The 19398-nt window shown below is 44.6% G+C and overlaps 1 protein-coding gene across 1 annotated transcript in view; it reads right to left on the reverse strand.

The window, feature by feature from the left end:
- Positions 1–404: 404 nt before the first annotated feature.
- Positions 405–19398, reverse strand: part of FSTL4 (follistatin like 4) — a 412856-nt gene continuing 393862 nt past the window's right edge. Inside the window, exons 14-16 of the mRNA XM_030927157.1 lie at positions 12772–12879; positions 3888–3997; positions 405–1738 (exon numbers count right to left, since the gene is read on the reverse strand). Coding sequence (XP_030783017.1) covers positions 1036–1738; positions 3888–3997; positions 12772–12879 — 921 coding nt within the window. The 3' untranslated portion in view covers positions 405–1035. The remainder of the gene's footprint in view (positions 1739–3887; positions 3998–12771; positions 12880–19398) is intronic.

The following is a 19398-nucleotide window of genomic DNA, read 5'->3' on the forward strand; positions in this document are numbered from 1 at the left end:
TGACAAGGTATAGCTTCAGGAACTCACCTGGCCCCACTCGTGTCCCTGGGGTTTCTGCATTGAGCCTTGGGGCCACCCATACCTTGCCAGGCAAGCCCAGTCTGCCCTGAATCTGGGGCACTGGACCTGACTAATGAGATGTCTCCCTTCTGTGCTGACAAGCAGGCACACAGAACTCGTCTTGGTCTCTTGGGGTCCCAACACAGAACCGAGTCCTTATGGATGAGGTGGTCTGGTCTGCTCTTGGAGAAGCAGGGTGGCAATAGTTGACAGGGCTGGTATTCTTAGATGACCATTGTTCTTTCTGGCTGTGGAATGGGGGGGTTGTGACCTCCCCCGAGACTCGGCCTAAGGCAGGGAAGGATACAGTTGGACCTCGGAGAGCATCTTTCTGCTTACTAGCATTTGAGATTATAAAAATTTTTTTTTAATCAAAAATTTCCAAAATAAAGTGAGTGATTTCCCCATCCCCCAAGATGCAGTGAGTCTTGCTGGCTCTCCCTCAGGCTTACAGCAAGTCAAATGGAAAGAAAAGCAAGAAGCAGCTGCGAGGGAGAAGACGCGGTCCCACACGAGGACGGATGGGCTTTCAGTTCGGGAGGGAGGCCCCTGCTCCTGGTTGGCCTCTGCTTCTGGGCCACTCCGTCAGGGCGGAGTCTGGCTGGGTCTGGCGGTAAGGGACAATGACTATGTGAAGGCAACCGACAGAGGTGTCCGCCTGGAGAGCAGGATCCCTTGGTTCCATGATGTCCCCAGGTCACGCGGTGTGCAGCTTGGCACAGAAATGATCCCTTTACACAGCAGCATGTGTTCTCATCGTAGCTCAAGGCATAAATCATACTTCCTAACGAAAAAACCCCAGTCTTGGTAGCAGCGCATACCTTATACTAGGAAACTTGCAAGGAGACCAGTGTTGAACCACAAAGCGAGTACAGGTTTTTGCTTTTGTCTGTAAAAATGTACAGCGCACCTGCTTGGGGCTGCAGTGTCAGGACTAGGGGGTGCTCCTTGGCCAAGGGCTCTGCTCTGGGCCCTTCATACCTCACCCACCCACACCACTGTGGTCCCCCCCTTTATACCTGACACCTCACACCGCAGCGTGTTTTGTCTCCCATTGATGAGGAACAGAGACTCTCGGGCTGGTGTGAGGAGGTACTGTCCAAACAGCCCACTGTCCCTCATGATTCTGTGGGCGCCCCCCCAGGGCTGGGGTGGCCCTGTGGGTGGCTCCTTTAAGTTCTTCAGTGTGCCCACCTTCCCTGTGGACAGCTCCAGGAACAGCAGGTCCGGCTCCGTGTGCAGAGCCGCGTAGATGTTGTATTGATTGCTTTCAGTGAAGGAGCGCTGGAAGGCCAAGTCTGAGATGCCCGGGTTTATTTGCAGGTCATACAGGGTCTGGATCTCCCCCCGCACCGTGATCTCCTGCACATGCAGCCAGGGGCTGTCAGCTGCAGCGCTGACTATGAAGTGCCCGTCGGGGGATGTGTGTGGGGTGCCTGTTACATCACCGTTGGGGCCAACCACAGAGTCTGTGACACTGTCAACGAGTAGCTGTCGGGCAGCAGAGGCAGGACTGTCCTGTCGGCACTGGATGAAGAAGTAGCCGCCCAGGTGGGTGTGCGCCATGGCCTGAGGCATGCAGCCATGGTGGTGCAGGCTGATGGTCTTGAGGGGCATCAGTGTTTCCAGGTCCACTTTGTGGACTGCAGGGTCAGACTTGTTGAAGATGAAGCCAAACCTGGGAGGGGAAGAACTGAGGTCAGAGGTCACCTCCAGGGGTGGGGAATCTGTCGTTCATCTTAACCAATTACATCTTCTGCCTTTTCCCTTTATTATAATCCTTCAGTGATCTAATAGCTTAGTAATAAGATCTATCATTCTGCAGGGGATGTCTTCATAAACAAATTATCTATGATCTCAATCCAAACGCAGTAGAGTTACAAATGTTGCTGGATTGATGCTCTTGTAACATGCACTCATCATTGGAAATGATTGTGGAGGAAGGCGAGAGGCCCTTCAACTGCTTCTCCTTTTGTAATGCCTATGATATGTTTCCCTGAGGCCCATGCCAGCTGGAAAGGGGCAAGTCTGTGTCTGGACGGTGAGCATGGAGGAAAAGGGCAAGAGATCCCTGCCCCGATTCTGCCTGTTACAAAGATATGAGTTCTATATCCTCGCTGTTTTCTAGACTAATTAACAAGTTAGAATTTGAGGATGCAGATGCAGCCAAACAAGTGCAGATTTCCTATTAGTACCCTCTTCCCCTGGAAGGGAAACATGTGGGGGCAGTCTCTTTTCTGGCCACACTGGTGGTGTGGGTAGGAAGAACTCTGGGCATTGGGGTTGAGGACAGCTTTTCCCTCCAGAGCCAGATGGCCTGGTGCCGGCGCATTGCCCTGCTAGCTGCAGAGCCTGGGGCAGGCTGCTCTGAGCCTCAGTGACTCTAGCCAGGGTAGCTCCTTCCTAGGGCTATTGGGCAGGGTAGCTCCTTCCTAGAGCTATTGGGAAGATTCAAAGAGGGAAGTTTAGCAGAGGGGCTCAGGTAGGTGGGAGTTGCTCACATCTGGATTTTCTGAAATTCCTCTTTGGAGGCTGGTTGGAAGTACGGAAAAGCCTGACTCCAGGCAGGCCTTCCCTTTGATCTTGAGAGTCTGTGCCTAAATCCCTTATTCACAGAGGCCTTTTGGTGATGTGTACACTTACAGGAATAGAGCAGAATCTCTTCTGTAATTTTCTCTAGAAAAACTGTACCCCAGAGTGGAGGAAAATACTCCCTCCAAGGCGTATCTTTAAAGCATCCTTAAAGAATCAGAGCATGGAAATAGCAAGAAAGAAAACTCGACTCTTAAAAGAAACTTTAAGTTAAAAGCCACACACAGGAACTACAGAGCCTCTGAGTGTGCCCGACCCCCAGCTGAATACAGCTGCTTTATGAGGGCTTCACCATTTAATATACTCTTAGAGGCTCTTGCAAAGGCTCTCTCTGCAGTGAGAGAGTTCATAAAGTGGCTTTCTTCCTTGGAAAAAGGTGAATGGGTGCCTCTCCAGCATCAGCTTGCAAAAACGAATCACTTCTTTCTGCAGAGAGGTGCTTGATGGTGGATTATAGAAAGGTATAAATAGTGCTACAAGACATTTGGGGTCTTGATGGCTTAGAGACAGGCTTGGTGGTCTGGCAGTGGTGAGTTTACAGAAGATGTTGGGGGCTCTCTAACGTGAATAGGGATGGGGACTGACCATGCGGGCCGAGGTCTGCAGTTGAGACCATGGCTCTTATTATTGGGTGGTTGTTTTAGGTAGTGGCAAACCATGGCAATCAGGAAGCCTTGTCTCTTTGTGGGCTCCTCACACAGATGCTCTGGGGGTTCCTAAAGTATTATGGGCTGTGGTTAGATGGGAATGTGGAAGAATGGTGCACTGAAACAATACTTGGCTTTACATTTAGTCTGACTTTGCCAATTCCTAGCTGTGTGACATTGGTCAGTGTCTTAAATTCTCTGACCCTTATCTATAACATAGGGGTTAAGACCATCTGGACTAGTTTTTGTGTCTAGCAAGCAGAGGGTGCTCAATTTACCGCTACTGTTTCCTTCTTTCCTCTGCTGCCCTTACCTTGAGGATGGGACTTCCTGACCTTTCTGGGCCCCTGAGGGCATTAGGAGCTGGGTGCCTTCACTATAACAGAGTCACTGACCCCAGGCAATGAGGACTAGGCACTGGGTCTGTTTTACTGGACCTTCTCTGTTCCTTCGTGATGGGGTCCAAATTCAGCATAGGAGGAGTAGGGGAGATAGAGAAATGAGTAGGTCCCATGCTGGGCAAAGCTGCCCCTTGCAGGGCTGAGCTGCAGCAGGGAGTGCCTTAGAGGCATCATGGGCCAGTCTCACCTGATGTGGTTGATGATGAGGTTCGTTGGGGGAATGAAGAAGTCATCCACTCCTGCGAAGGGTGTGCGGATGAGGTGTTGGTCCTGGCCGGCGCTGGCTTCTGTGATCACCTACAACACAGAGTGGGAATCCTAGTGAGGGCCCATGCAGGTGGGGGCTGAACCTGGAGACACCTGTATGGTCAGGTGGAGACACCCTGGCAGAGGGGTGCTTGGGAGATGACTAACCTCAGTATCAGGGAAGAGGCATAAGCAAAGTGAGAGCAGTTCAGGAACATCCTAGAAAGGGACCTGTTCTTCCTGAAAGAGGAAGTGGTGGGACAGGACTGACTGCCCGGATTGCCCTTGCTCCATGGTTACACCTGCCTTGCTGCACTTTGTCAGCCGCCGTGATGGCAGAGCGAGAACCTGAGGGGTGGGGGTGGGGTTTCCAAGGGAAGTCCCCAGAATGGAAACATCACTGTGGTTGCTCAGAGATCACCTCCTCTCGCAATGGGGAATCCTACCATCTCAACATGTAAGCCACGCTAGGGAAAGAGGGAGAGGGCTTTCAATCATGAAAATGTCACGTGGTGGAACTGCCTACTGGGAATTCCTTTTTCTCTGGTGCCAGATGCCTGGGCCAGTTTGTTGGTAGTCTCTGTCGGATGCTGCTCACAGGCGTTCTCTGAGGTACGACTCCAGGATTGATGAAAGACAGTAGACATCCTACGGGATGCCACTCTGAGATGCTGGGCTGTTTAGATGTCTTGCAGTTAGAATGCTGGGAAGAGGTCCTGGTCTTACAGAGGAGGCTTGCTGTAGAAAGTAAACAATTAGGCCCTGTGCCTTGTACAAATTGGTAATGACAGAGCACAGCCACCTCTGTTTCCCTGGAGGTAACCCTTTCTCCCCTGTGGACTCGGCAGGAGGAGAGGAGAGCTTTATCCCTGGTGTGTGTCCCAGCTGCACCCACGTGTCAGGGAGGGCACAATGGCAGCTCCGAGCAGAAGCCAGGTGGTGTGTGAAGTCACATAGGATGAGTGAGTGGTCCGGAGTCCCTGCCATGAAACCCCTGTGGTCAGGCTGGGCAGCCCCTCTGTCAGCTAGTGAGGCCCAAGCCAGCCAGCCTGTGTCTTCCTGCCTTCTGCATATGCTCATCAGCCTTCAAGTTCTAGGCCACTGCCCAGAAAGCAGCAGACCAGTGGCCCAATGAGGGGCTTGGCCAACTTACAGGCCCCGAGGAGAAGCCCAGATCGTCTGTGTAGGAGAAGAGGCAGATGCTGAGCCCATGAACGGGAAGGTGAGACACTTTTTCTTTTTTTGAGACAGAGTCTCGCTCTGTCCCCCAGGCTGGAGTGCAGTGGTGAGATCTCGGCTCACTGCAAGCTCCGCCTCCTGGGTTCATGCCATTCTCCTGCCTCAGCCTCCTGAGTAGCTGGGACTACAGGCGCCCGCCACCTCGCCCGGCTAGTTTTTTGTATTTTTAGTGGAGATGGGGTTTCACCGTGGTCTCGATCTCCTGACCTTGTGATCCGCCCACCTTGGCCTCCCAAAGTGCTGGGATTACAGGCGTGAGCCACCGCGCCTGGTCAGTGAGACACTTTTACTGATCATCTGATCATGATATTGTTGCCATATGTGTAGAAAGAAGGGTCTGGATTTCTGCAGCCTGAGGCTTGGCCTGCAGGGTGAGAGCTGTCTGTGGTGGGAGCTCCTGACTCCCATGGCTGAGAACTCTGGATGCTTCTACTTTTTAGGAATGGAACTGCCTTCTGGCTTTTACTTTTATGACAAAACAAACAGCACCTGGCCTGCCTCCTCAGGCAGGCTGGAGGCTTGTGTCTTTTTTGGTCTTGCTTTCCTCTGTAGTCGGCAGGCAGAGTGCTGTCTGGAGTGACGTGAGCCATGATTTTCAGGCTTGAGGCAGTCCTCACATTGCATTAGGTGATTTCTCTGTGATTTTTTAAAAGAGGCCAAATGATTACTTCTATGGCAAGTACTTAAGAAAAAAACTCATAGAAGTGGGCGTTAAGAAAATATTAGCATTAGGAAACTCGATCTTAGAGAGTCTGAAAAGAAAATGCCACGGAATTCCAAGGAGCCATGCAATCATTGCTTGATATCAGGCCTGTCATTTTAGCTCGCAGTAGAGATGGAAAATTACAGGCTGTCATCGGTCAGCGTCATTCATGCTTCACTGCTCTGACACCCTATATTCAGAGGTTACTTCATCAAAACGCAGTGCCACGGGCCGTTGAACTGATGTGGTCATGTCAGCCTTGTTTCTCTGAGTCACGAGTTCCTCCTCAGCTTTTTCTTGAGTCCTAACACACAGCTGGGCCCACAGTGCCCTAAAGATAACTGTCAAGCCCCTCACATTTGCTGCTGTATGGGCATGATTCAGGAGATGTATGCGTGTGCCTGAATCTCAGGATATGCCCATCAGTTGGCAGAGTGGGGACAGGAAGGCTGGGCATCTCCCTCAGAGGGGTGTACGAAGCCAGCTGGGAAGTGGCATGTGGAGGCGCAGGAGACCTTGGTATCCAGAGGACAGGCTGAGAGGCAGCTAAAAGCTGGCCTTAGAAAGTGGGTGGGCCAGAGAGTGCTGGGCAGCATCGGAAAAGATGCCAAATGTTCCAAACCTGGGTGCTGAGGAGGGCTTTGGTGGAGGGAGCCTCATTTGTACAAACACGTTCATGTAGTCTTCCCAAAGTGTGTTCAACAATTCCTTCAGTGTTGGATATTTAGAAACAAAGTTAGGTTATTATTTTTAATCGCTTGCAAATACAAATAATGCAGTAACAAACATTGTATTTGCGGGAGATTAAAAATGTCATAGCTCAATTTTTGTCCACTTCCATGATTATGGCCTTTGGAAAAATTCTGAGAAGTTGCTGGATCAAAAATTACTTTCACTGGCCAGCTATGGTAGCTCACACCTATAATCCCAGCACTTTGGGAGACTGAGGTGGGCAGATCACTTGAGGTCAGGAGTTTGAGACCAGCCTGGCCAACATGGTGAAACCCCATCTCTACAGAAAATATAAAAATTAGCTGGGTGTGATGGTGTGTACCTGTAATCCTAGCTACTGGGGAGGCTGAGGCACAAGAATCATTTGAACAGAAGAAGAGGAGGTTGCAGTGAGCCGAGATTGTGCCACTGCACTCCAGCCTGGGTGCAGAGTGAGATTCTGTCTCAAATAAATAAATAAATAAATACATGAAAATAAAAAAATTACTCTTTCAGGCTTTTGGTTCACACTTCCCAATTGCTCACCACAAAGGCTATGCCAGTTGAATTTCCAGGAGCAGTTTTTGTAAGCACTGGTTTCTTTAACCTTAGACCACAGTGGGAAGGTAGGTTTAATCAAATGATTTCATACTTTTTTTATGATAATACATATCCTAGACCTTCCGTGTTTTGTCATTTAGGCAAAGGTAAACTATCGGTTATTGGTTTTGGAGAAGTAGTCTTTATTATATTTAAAGAATTTCCTTCTATTCCTATTTTTAGGCTTTTTATTAAGAATGCCTGCTATATTTAATTAAATGTCTTTTCAATATTATTGAAAACATCCTACATTTTTCTCTTTCAATTTGTTGGTGTTATGAATAATATTGGCTGATTTTCTGACAGTGAACCATCATTGCATCCTGGGAATGTGTTCCCCACTTGAGCATTTACACATTCCTGGGTTCTATGTCTTTTTCTTTGTGTGTGTGTGTGTGTGTGTGTGCGTAGTAGTTTGTTTATACACATGCATCTCTCCTGTTAAACTCCCTTTTTAAAATAAATTATCGGCCGGGCACAGTGGCTCAAGCCTGTAATCCCAGCACTTTGGGAGGCCGAGGTGGGCGGATCACGAGGTCAGGAGATCGAGACATCGAGACCATCCTGGCTAACACGGTGAAACCCCGTCTCTACTAAAAAATACAAAAAACTAGCCGGGCGAGGTGGCGGGCACCTGTAGTCCCAGCTACTCAGGAGGCTGAGGCAGGAGAATGTCGTGAACCCGGGAGGCAGAGCTTGCAGTGAGCTGAGATCCGGCCACTGCACTCCAGCCTGGGTGACAGAGCGAGACTCTGTCTCAAAAAAAAAAAATAAATAAATAAAAATAGAAGAGTAAATTATCCTTGCATAATATTCCTGGATTTGTATGCATCTCTCCTGTGAAACTCCCTTTTTAAAATAAGTTATCCTTGCATAATATTCCTGGATTTGTATGTTAGACAAGGACATGGGTCCAAGTCATCTCTTGGATTCCAGTCATTCCTATAACCAAAACCAATTCTTCACAATTTATTCATTTAAAAAAATCACAAGCCATGGGGTTTCAATGCACTTTAATTTGAATTCAATTAAAAAGAACTTAACAAGTCAACTTTTCCCAAAGAAAACTTTATATTCTATTTTCTTTAGGAGCTCAGTGAATATAAACATTAAGTTTCAATATCAAATCTTTAGAAACACCGTAAAACTATTTAAACAGTGGTAGTTTGCATCTCTTTGTTTGTAATCACTGAGCCCATGAAATTCAAAGCCAGACAAATCCTTGTACTACTAAGGATGATAAGCCTGAACTTCTTAAAAAATATCCTCAAAGCTTTGGAATCTAGTAAGCATTAGGAAATGAGTGGGATTCAGAACAACCCGAGCAAAACTAGCGCAACCCCACAAAACGTGTTCAATTTGAGTTTTCATCCTGGACTCTATTTCTAACGGGATGTTAGAATTAAAAACAGAATTCTGCCTCTGTATTTATAAGGGAGATTAGTCTACAGTTTTATTTTTTATACTATTTTAAATCAGGTTTTATAATCACAATTACACTGGCTATTTAAAACAAACTAAGGAACTATACAATTTCACCGTATGGTCTTGGGATAGTTTAAGTAAAATTATCTATACTTTGAGGACTTGACAAAACTCAGCTGTACATTTTTCTATGGTAGATTTTTCTTTAAAAAATCCATAATTGCTCTAGTTCAAGTTTCTCTTTTCATAAGTCAGTTATTATTATTATTTTTAAACATTTTGCAAGCATTCACTCATTTCCTCTAGGTTCTAAAATTTGTTGCCTCAGAGTTGCAATGTACTGTTATTTTTTGAGATAAAATCTCATTCTGTCACCCAGGTTGGAGTGCAGTGACGCAATCTCGGCTCACTGCAACCTCCGCCTCCTGGGTTCAAGCGATTCTCCTGCCTCAGCCTCCTGAGTAGCTGGGATTACAGGCACGCACCACCACACCCAGCTAATTTTTGTATTTTTAGTAGAGACAGGGTTTCACCATGTTGGCCAGGGTGGTCTGGAACTCCTGACCTCAGGTGATTCATCCACTTCGGCCTCCCAAAGTGCTGGGATTACAGGAGTGAACCACTGCGCCTGGCTTATTTTTGAAGTCTTTTCATCCTCCTGTATCTGCTATAAAATTCCCTTTCTCATTGCTCATTTTGTCTATTTTTGTTTGCTTTTTTCTTTATCGGAGTTGTGAAGGATTCATCTTTTTTGTTTTGCTTTCTATTACTTTTAGTCTCTATTCTTTCTTGCCACTTTTGTTCTCTTTCAATTTCGTAAATACCTCCTTTTCAGGCTTTTAAGCCCCAGTAATTCCTTGGTACAGCTTTCTCTATATCCTGTAAATTTTGATACAAAATAGTGTGTTTTTCATTGCTTTTGAGACCATTGGTAGTTTTCCTTTTAATTTCCTCTTCGATCCAATAGATATATCCAGGAATGTTTTCTTAATTATCAGAAAATATAGTTTACAACATCTACTTTTATAAAAATTTAAAGTTTCTTTAGTGATATTGTAGACATTAAAAAATTCTATTTGACTGATGAAAGGCTTTCTGTATTTTTATTAAAGCAAACTTCTTGTTTATATTCAATTTTCCTCTCATCTTGTCTCTTTTGTATGTACTATTTAAGTATATTTTAAATCAAGCTCTTCTGTGTCAATCATTCTTGTTTTATGTATTTGTTATGTTGTTTGATATAGCTGTTCAGCACCTACTGTCTCTCAACATGCTTAGTGCTCTTAACCCTAAATTCCACATTGCCTGATGCTACCATGCATGCATGCTGTTTCGTTCACCTGTCATCACTATTCTCACCCCTTTAAGGGCAACCTTTTATTATCACTTTATGTGTGTTTCTTGGAAAAAATTTATTGCTAGTTTTTAAAACCAATCGGCTCATCTCTGCTTTTAATTGGAGAATTCAGTCATATTTGGTATAATGAGATACTCACTTCTCAACTACCAATTTCAAACAACATTCTCTGTATCCTCTCTTATCCCAATAAAGTAAGGTTTAAAGTAAGGTTTTGAGTATTTTTACTCCCCCTTTCTGCATACTCCCTACTTTTGTTTATTTTTTGAACTAGGGTCTCACTTTGTCACCCAGGCTGGAGTGCAGTGGCATGATCTTGGCTCACTGCAGCCTCCACCTTCTGGGCTCAAGCGATTCTCCTGCCTCAGCCTATCAAGTAGCTAGGACTACAGGTGTGTCATCACGCCTGGCTAATTTTTGTATTTATTTTTGTAGATACACGGTTTTGCTAGGTTGCTCCTGCTGGTCTCCAACTCCTGACCTCAAGTAATCCTCCTGCCTCAGCCTCCCAAAGTGCTAGGATTACAGGTATGAGCCACTGTAACTGGCTCCTACTCTTTTTACTGAAATAGTTTATCTTTAGTTACAGCTTGGTATCAGAATTTCTTTCATTGTCTCTCTCCTAATTCAAATATCCTCACCTAGCACTTATTGCACAGTTCCAGATAGCCTCTCCTCATCCATTTTACTTTTAATTTTAGATCTTCCTCTCCTGGTTCATTACTTGCCACTATCTCTGTCCACCTTGACGTCTCTAATCTGGCTCATGTGATGTTTGTCTAGTATCTTTCCTTACGTGTGGCCCATGAGTGATGGGCTCCCTGAGTTCCTGCATATCCGTATATCTTTCTTTTGTGCTGACAGGTAAATGACGCCTTGCTTGGGAATAGAACCCTTGGAGCGTGTAGATGGGATTCCATGGTCTTCCAGCTCCTGTTGCAGGTGAGAAGTCCACTGTCAATTTGATTCGTTTTCCTTAAAACTTGGAGTTCTGGAACTTTATCACTAGTGAAGAGATGTGTCATTTCTCATCAGTTTAGCCTGGGACTTGTAGATCGCTTTTAATCTACAGGATTAAGTTTCTTCGACTTGAATATTTTATTGCAAACGTATTTAATGTTTAACTCCATTCTAATAGTTATCTTTTCTTTCTAAACTTCTGTTCTTCCCACTTCACGGCTCAACCTCTTTATGGGTTTGCTCTGTGAGTTGAGAGAGCTTTTCTTGTTCTTTATCTTTCAGGCTACTATTTTGGGTCTCAATAGAAACCATGCATTTTTTTTGCGAGTCTTGCTCTGCTGCCCAGGCTGGAGTGCAGTAGTGCTATCTCGGCTCACTGCCACCTCCGCCTCCTGGGTTCATGCGATTCTCCTGTCTCAGCCTCCCAAGTAGCTGGGACTACAGGTGCGCACCATCACGCCCAGCTAGTTGCTGTATTTTTAGTAGAGGCGGGGTTTCACTATGTTGGCGAGGCTGGTCTCAAACTCCTGACCTCAGGTGATCTGCCCGCCTTGGCCTCCCAAAGTGCTGGGATTACAGGTGGGAGTCATCTTGCCTGTTCACATTTTCCAACTCATCTATTGCAGTTTTAAACTGGGAAATCGGTTCTGTTCTTTTTCTGGTGGCCCTCCCCTTGAATTTTCTGAAGTGCTTTCTTATTTTTTTGTTGGTATTTCTGGCAGCTGTATCTCTTTGGGCTGGTACTCTGTTCTGAGTGACCTTTATTCTGGTGTCCAGGCTCTCTTATAGTTTATTACTACTTTTTGTCAGCTCACTGGGCCCAAGAATGGTTGGTGGCTTCCCCTGTGTGACAGTGGCCTCAGCGTATAGAAACTGAAGTTGTGAGTGGTGCAGAGGTGCAGGTAGGTGGTCAGTCCCTAGAAGGAAGCATCTCCAGACCCTGGTCTTTCTGCCCTCTTGCCAGTCTTGGTTCCAGAGGGTTCTACAGGGGAGTTAGCTCCATTTGCAGCCCTTCTCACCTAGGGTTCTGAGAGAGAGAGAGAGACAGACCCTAATCTCCAGAAGCATCCATTATTTGTAATGAATTAACTTTTCTCCTGTGCACCCAGAATGGTTCTATGCACCATCTTTGGGAGAATTGAGAAAATAGGCATTCAAATCACTTTTTATAGGGCGCAGTCCTCTTATGGATCCCTGATGGGCAAGGCTGGGCAGGGCATACTCAAGTTACTCAAGTCAGAGTTGCTATTGACCTTTCTTGGCTGATGGGGGAAGGGATCCCATGGATCTCTGGAGCCCAAGCTCTACCCAAGGGAGTGCTAGATGTTTGGGCTCCAGAGCCACACTGTCCAGGGTGGACCATAGGCAAATTATGGAACTTTTCTGTACCCTAGCACACTGTAAGCACTTGGTAAGTGGGCTTTTGTTTATGGATATAATTGCTGCTGCTTCTCCTTCTTCATTGGCCAACATGTGCTGCTTGCTTTGACACTATTCTCCAGCCTCCCTTCTAGACCACAGAGCCTCATTCTGTTGGGACCCAGGAGCTATTGGCTCAAGAGAGGCAGGATTATGGGGCTGGATGGAGATTGGGTGCCACGTTCTGATTGTTGTGATGTCAGAATCCTATTCATCATCATTATTGCTGTCTTCAACTGTCTGTGAGGGGCATTGGCCTGAGGCTGTTTCCTACTCTCTCCTTGAGCCTTTATGGATATATTTTGGACAAATGTAATTAGCCACCTGGGGAAGCAGGAGATACTTATTTTATAGGGAGAGAGTGCTTCTCTCAGTGGAGTGTGGGTATCAGCCTCCATGTGCTCAACATACCTGGAGACTTGGCTGAGACTTGTGCGCGTCCCCCCAGCTCAGGACCCACACTTGGTCATGTGACTTGTCATAGGACAGCTTAGCCGGCAGAGGGTCCACACCTATGGACTTGAAAAAAAAATAGCGACAAGTTGGTCATCATTGTTGTGAAAGCTGACATGATGATCATTTCTGGGCATTGTATGCATGGGCATCACTCCTGGGTGAGGGGAAAGCCAGTCTAGGAGGCTTGCCAATGGTGCCATTTGGGAACGCAGGGCAGAAGCTTCCCCTCTGGCTTTTTTCTTGGAGATACACACACACACACACACACACTTCTTTTTCCTTTTTTTTGAGACGGAGTTTTGTTCTTGTTGCCCAGGCTTGGGTGCAATGGTGCGATCTTGGCTCACTGCAACCTCCGCATCCCAGGCTCAAGTTATTCTCCTGCCTCAGCCTCCCAAGTAGCTGGGATTATAGGCATGCACCACCATATCCTGCTAATTTTGTATTCTTAGTAGAGATAGGATTTCTCCATGTTGGTCAGGCTGGTCTTGAACTCCCGATCTCAGGTGACCCAACCCCCTTGGCCTCCCAAAGTGCTGGGATTACAGGTGTGAGCCACTGCACCCAGCCCAGAAGCATAAAATTAGTTGTCAATAATGTTCCTTATTTTCCTGCATGTTTTACTGAAAGGGACCTAGACCAACATGGCAAAAATCTGAACACAGAGGCTAAGTTTTTCACTCACGAACCAGCTCCAGGGTTCCTTCACTCTTCCTGAAAGTCTTGGACCCTCAGCATCCTTCCCTAGACTACTGTGTGGCCTAGATTCTGGTGAGTTGGCCCTTCCTCCTAGGTCATCTGAGGTGGACTTTGGGATCATCCATTATCACCCCTCTCTATCTTTGTTCTATTCTGGGCAGTTTCTATCTTGCACAGCCTTTGACTGGTGCCTCTGGGACTCAGACTATAGCATCAGCAGATGTGCTCTTTTTTCTTTTTTTTTTTTTGAGACGGAGTCTGGCTGTGTCGCCCAGGCTGGAGTGCAGTGGCGCGATCTCGGCTCACTGCAAGCTCTGCCTCCCGGGTTCATGCCATTCTCCCGCCTCAGCCTCCGAGTAGCTGGGACTACAGGCGCCCGCCACCACGCCCAGCTAATTTTTTGTATTTTTAGTAGAGACGGGGTTTCACCATGTTAGCCAAGATGGTCTCGATCTCCTGACCTCGTGATCCGCCCGCCTCGGCCTCCCAAAGTGCTGGGATTACAGGCTTGAGCCACCGCGCCTGGCCAGATGTGCTCTTTTTTAACTGCAGTACTGCTATCCCCTGATGACACAGTTTCTCCTGTGGCTCTGTCAAATGAAAGCTGTTTTCTACTTCTTATAATATAGATTATAAGCTCAAAAACTCTGTTCTATAATGTTCATATCACCAGACTATGGCCCCCCGCTCCTCTTCTTGTCACTGGTCAACATTCTGGTCACTCCCTTTGCTCACTGTCTTCCTCTCTACCATTTACTTGGTCACTAATTTTGGTGCTTTCAATCCATGTGGAAGATTCATCCAAAGCCCTCCTTTCTTAGTTCCTTCTTGGTTTCAACGATCTTTTCCTCCTCCCCACCTCAGCCACCATAACTTATACTTTGTTTTATTTCACCCACTCATATTCTAGTATTCTAGTCTTTCCAATGTGGGGGAGAAAAACCGCATCATCTGTGCCTCCATTGGCCAAAACTTTTGTAAAGAAGTAAGCATTTCTCCTTAACTCACTTTCACCAAGTTTCTGAATTCATGCCAAATTCAGAGATCATTTTGTAATCCTATTTGACATTTCAGTAAGATTCTACATGATTAAACTCTTACATACCCTTCCTTACATCACGTGGCCTCCCACCTTCCTGGCTTCTCCTCTTTATTCTGACTTCATCTTTGACTGTCTTCTCTCTACCTCCTTTTACTGGAATGCAATGGCTTCTAATAACTCCCTATACTCTGATGACTCTAGAATTCATTCATCTGTTGATGATCTCAACCTAATGTATACAGAATTGAACTCTTGATTTTTCCCACCCTGCTGAAATATTTCTCCACTCATCACCATCTTTGAAGTCTCCCTTTACTATCTTGCTTTAATTAAAAACCCTTGTCTCCTGAGCCTTAAGTAGAAGCTGTTTTTATTTTCTAGACTTTACATACCCCAAGTCCTTTGTAGCCTCCAGCTACCTATATTTGTTCCTGTCAGCTTCTCTTCATTCACCAAAGGCTTTGGCACCTGACACTGTCTTCCTCTACCCAAAGCTTCCTAACCCATCAGTAACGATACCATCTCGACAACACATTCTCTTCCAGCTATCCTGTTAGTTTTCCCTCTTCATAAGAAAACTTCCCTCAAGTTTGGACTTTAGCTATTCTCTCTCCTTTCTGCTTAACCTTCTCCCATTGGATTTCATTCTCTCATTCTGAGGTGGTATGGAGCAGGAGTCTGGAGAACTTAAACCAAAAATCTTTTAAATTCAGGACAGAATTTTTTACAGTCTCAATGCGCTGAGCAGCAAGGCTATGGCAGGCAAGAGATCTGATCCTGGTGAACAAGCCCTAGGATTAGGGGCAAATCAGAGGCAGGCTGAGCCCTAGCCCTACAGAATCTGCAACTCAGTCTGTATTCTCTCTGCCTAGCAGGGGAAAGTGTAATTTTCTATATAGAGTGTGTGCCATTAAAAGCTGTATTAGAAACAGAAGATGGTTTGATAGAACATACCCAAATTGAAGCAGAAAGAGACATGTGCGACGCAATGGAAAGTCCTAACTTTTCTTTTTTTTTTTTTGAGACGGAGTCTCACTCTGTTGCCCAGGCTGGAGTGCAGTGGCACAATCTTGGCTCACTGCAAGCTCTGCCTCCCAGGTTCACACCATTCTCCTGCCTCAGCCTCCTGAGTAGCTAGGACTACAGGCGCCTGCCACCATGCCCGGCTAATTTTTTAATAGAGATGGGGTTTCACCGTGTTAGCCAGGATGGTCTCAATTTCCTGACCTCATGATCCGCCTGCCTCGGCCTCCCAAAGTGTTGGGATTACAGGCATGAGCCACGGCACCCCGCCTAACTTTTCTTTTAAACAGAGTTCCCAAAGAAATGAGAGAGAACGCGGCAGCAGAATATTTGAAAAAATAATGGCTGACATTTTCTCAATCTTTTGAAAGATATCAATATATATATTCAAGAAATACATTCTTTGTAAATCCCAAATCATAATAAACACAAAGAATACCATATGTACACACATGATAAACTGCCAAAGACCACAGAGAAAAATCTGGAAAGTAGAGAAAAATGATACAGCACTTTAAAATAGCAAAAATAAGACAGACTGACAGTTGACCTATCAACAAAAATAACTGAAGATAATTAAATGATACCTTAAAATGCTGAAAGAAAAGAATTGCCAACATAGAATTCTGTACTCAGTGAAAATTCTATACTCAGTGAAGAATAGATGAAGAATAGAAAGTAAAGATATTTGTTCTTTTTGTGTTTTTTTTTTTTTTTTGAGACTGTGTCACCCAGGCTGGTGCAGTATCGGCTCACTGCAATCTCTGCCTCCCAGGTTCAAGTGATTCTCCTGCCTCACCCTCCCTAGTAGCTGGGATTACAGGCCTGCACCACCATGCCCAGCTAATTTTTGTATTTTTAGTAGAGATGGGCTTCACCATGTTGGCGAGGCTGCTCTCAAACTCCTGACCTCAGGTGATCCACCTGCCCCGGCCTCCCAAAGTGCTGGGATTACAGGCATGAGCCACCGCACCTGGCCTAAGAAATAGAAAGTAAAGATATTTGAAAAGAAAAACTGTGAGAATCTGTTTCCAACAGATCTTCAAGCAAAGTTGGTGTTAGACCTATTCAGGAATTAATGGCAAATGTGTGGGTGAATATAAATTAATATCCTGTGGGGTTAAGTGACATATACAGTTAAAATTCATTACCACTACAGTGCAAAAGTAAGGGGGAGGAGGGTGGAAGGAGTTGAAGTGTTTCATGGTTCTAGCATTATTGGGGATATTAAGTAACAATTTGTATGAGACTGTATTGATGCAATGATGCATGTTATAATCATAACGATGTTAACAAGAGTGCATCATCAACAACAGAATAATAAAAATGTTTGACAAATCCACAAGAAAGCGAAAAGGAGAAAAAAGCAACATAAACAGGTAGGTCAAATAACAAAAGTAACATAGTAGATAAAAATCAACTATATAATTAATTACATTAAACATAAATAGATCAAATACTCCAAGTAAAAGACTAAGATGATTAAATTAGATAAAAACTCAACTACACATGGCTTTATAAAAGAGGACCTTAAGTATAATGACATAGAAAGGTTGAAAGTTAAAAAGATGGAAAAATTATACCATTAGAACACTAATTAAAATAAATCTGATTTAGCTACACTAGTGTTAGACAATAGATTTTCAGGCAAGCAGCATTACCAGAGATAAAGAGGGATATTTTGTAAAAATAAAAGGAAAATGATATAATTTCAAAGCAAAAATGGATAGAACTTTGAGAAATAAAGTACAATCATAGTGGAAGATGTTAATACACCTCTCTGCAGCTGATAGACTAAGCAGACAAGAAAATCCCCAAGGATGGAAGATCTGAATAAGACAATGAACCGGGTAGATAGAATTGACACATATATAGAATACCATATCTAACATCAGAATGCACATTCTTTTAAAGTGCACATGGAACATTTACCAAAATTGATCATAAGCTCAGTCATAAAACAAGCTTCAATAAATCTCAAATGATTGAAATTATTCAGAGTATGTTCTCCGGCCAGGGGAATCAATAACAGAGACAGCTGGAACATGTCCCATTATATTTGCCAAGAAAAACACGACCCTGGCTATTTCCAACTTTCTTCATATAACAAGCCTTTACTGGGGAAACTGAGCATTGTTGAAAAGATACAACTCTGCTCACTGGTCTCACTTTAAATTTATACCCACAATTCTTAAGTGGGCCCTCATTGTTGCCCAGCAGTCCTATCATATTTGCCTGGCCAATTCAGTCTCATGTTCAACTTTTATCTCTCTCTTCAAACCTCCAGGCTTGACTGAGAAAAAGCAACTCAAAAAAAAGTTCATCTAACTACCACCCATTGCATCACCTATTTGTACTTGTGCCTGAATGTAAGATATTCCATTTCCTCCTGTTATAATGAAAGAATGTGATTTTATCTGGGGCTAGATCTCCACTTGTGTGCTTTGGATTTCACTGACTCCTGCCTACAGTCAATGTAGGATGAGGATGCAGGAAAGAAAGAGAAGAACTGTGGGAGTAGTTATTGTCAGTAGCATACAATGTTGTAATGTCACCTACTTTAAAAAAGTTATTTTGGCATTCCCTTCCAGGCATTGCCTCATTTCCTTACATTTACTTACCTTTACAGCAAAACCCTTCTATATGATTGCCTGTATTCACCATCTCCATTTCCTCACCTACAATTCTAACTTGAATCCACTCCAGCAGGCTTGCATTCCACCATTATTCGATCTGTTCCTGCCAAGGTGATCCACAACTCTATGGTACCATATCCAGTGGTCAGTCCTCAGTCTTCATAACATGCACATGCTCATTATAACTCTCCCTTGAAACACACTCTTCTTTTAGCTTCAAGAATATCTCTTTCTCCTAATTTTCTTCCTATCTTTCAGGTTACTCCTCCTTGGTCGCCTTTGTTGGTTTCTTCTCTCCTTACTAATCTTTAAATCTTGGAGTACCTCAGGCCTCCAACCTTGAGTTCTTCTCTGTCTATACCACCTCTTGATGATTTCATCCGGTTTTCTGGATTAATACAGTTCATATGGTGACGATACCCAAATCGATATCTCTAGCTTAGGCCTCTCCTTTGACTCTAGACCTGTTTATCTAACTGCAACTTGACTTCTCTACTTACACATCTAACAGTATTTTAAACTTAAATCACCCCCTAATCTGCTCCTTGCCTTGCCCAAAGTCTCTTCTATTGTAGTGTATTAGTTTCATATTGCTGCAGTAACCAATTACTAGAGATTTGATGGCTCAAAACAACACATTTATTCTCTTACAGTTCTGGAGACCAGAAAGCCAAAATCAATGGAAACCAGTGATCCTTCTAGAGGCTCTAGGGGAGATTATGGTTCCATGCCTTTTTCCAGTCTCCAGAGCTGCATTTCTTGTATCCCTTGGCTTCTGGCCCCTTCATCCCATCTTCAAAGCCAGCAATTCAGCATCTTGTTTCAGTTTTCACATTACCTTTTTCATCTATGCAGTCAAATTTTTCTTTGCCTCCCTCTTATAAGGACATTTGTGATTGCATTTAGGGCCCATCCAGGTAATCCAGGATAATCTCATTTAAAAATCCTTAAACACATCTGCAAAGTCCCTTTTGCTATATAAGGTGACATCAATAGGTTCTGCAGATTTGGATGTGGACATCTTGGGGGCTATTATTTAGCCTACCACACATTGTAAATGGCATCACCCTTCTACAGTTGCCTTAAGTTAAAAGACAACTTAAATCCTTTTTCTCTCAAGCCTTATATTCAATCTGTCAGAAAGAATCTATCAGAAAGTCTTTCAGGCTTCATGGTTAAAAT

Source organism: Rhinopithecus roxellana, chromosome 3 (genome assembly GCF_007565055.1).
Source record: "Rhinopithecus roxellana isolate Shanxi Qingling chromosome 3, ASM756505v1, whole genome shotgun sequence".
Taxonomy (NCBI): domain Eukaryota; kingdom Metazoa; phylum Chordata; class Mammalia; order Primates; family Cercopithecidae; genus Rhinopithecus; species Rhinopithecus roxellana.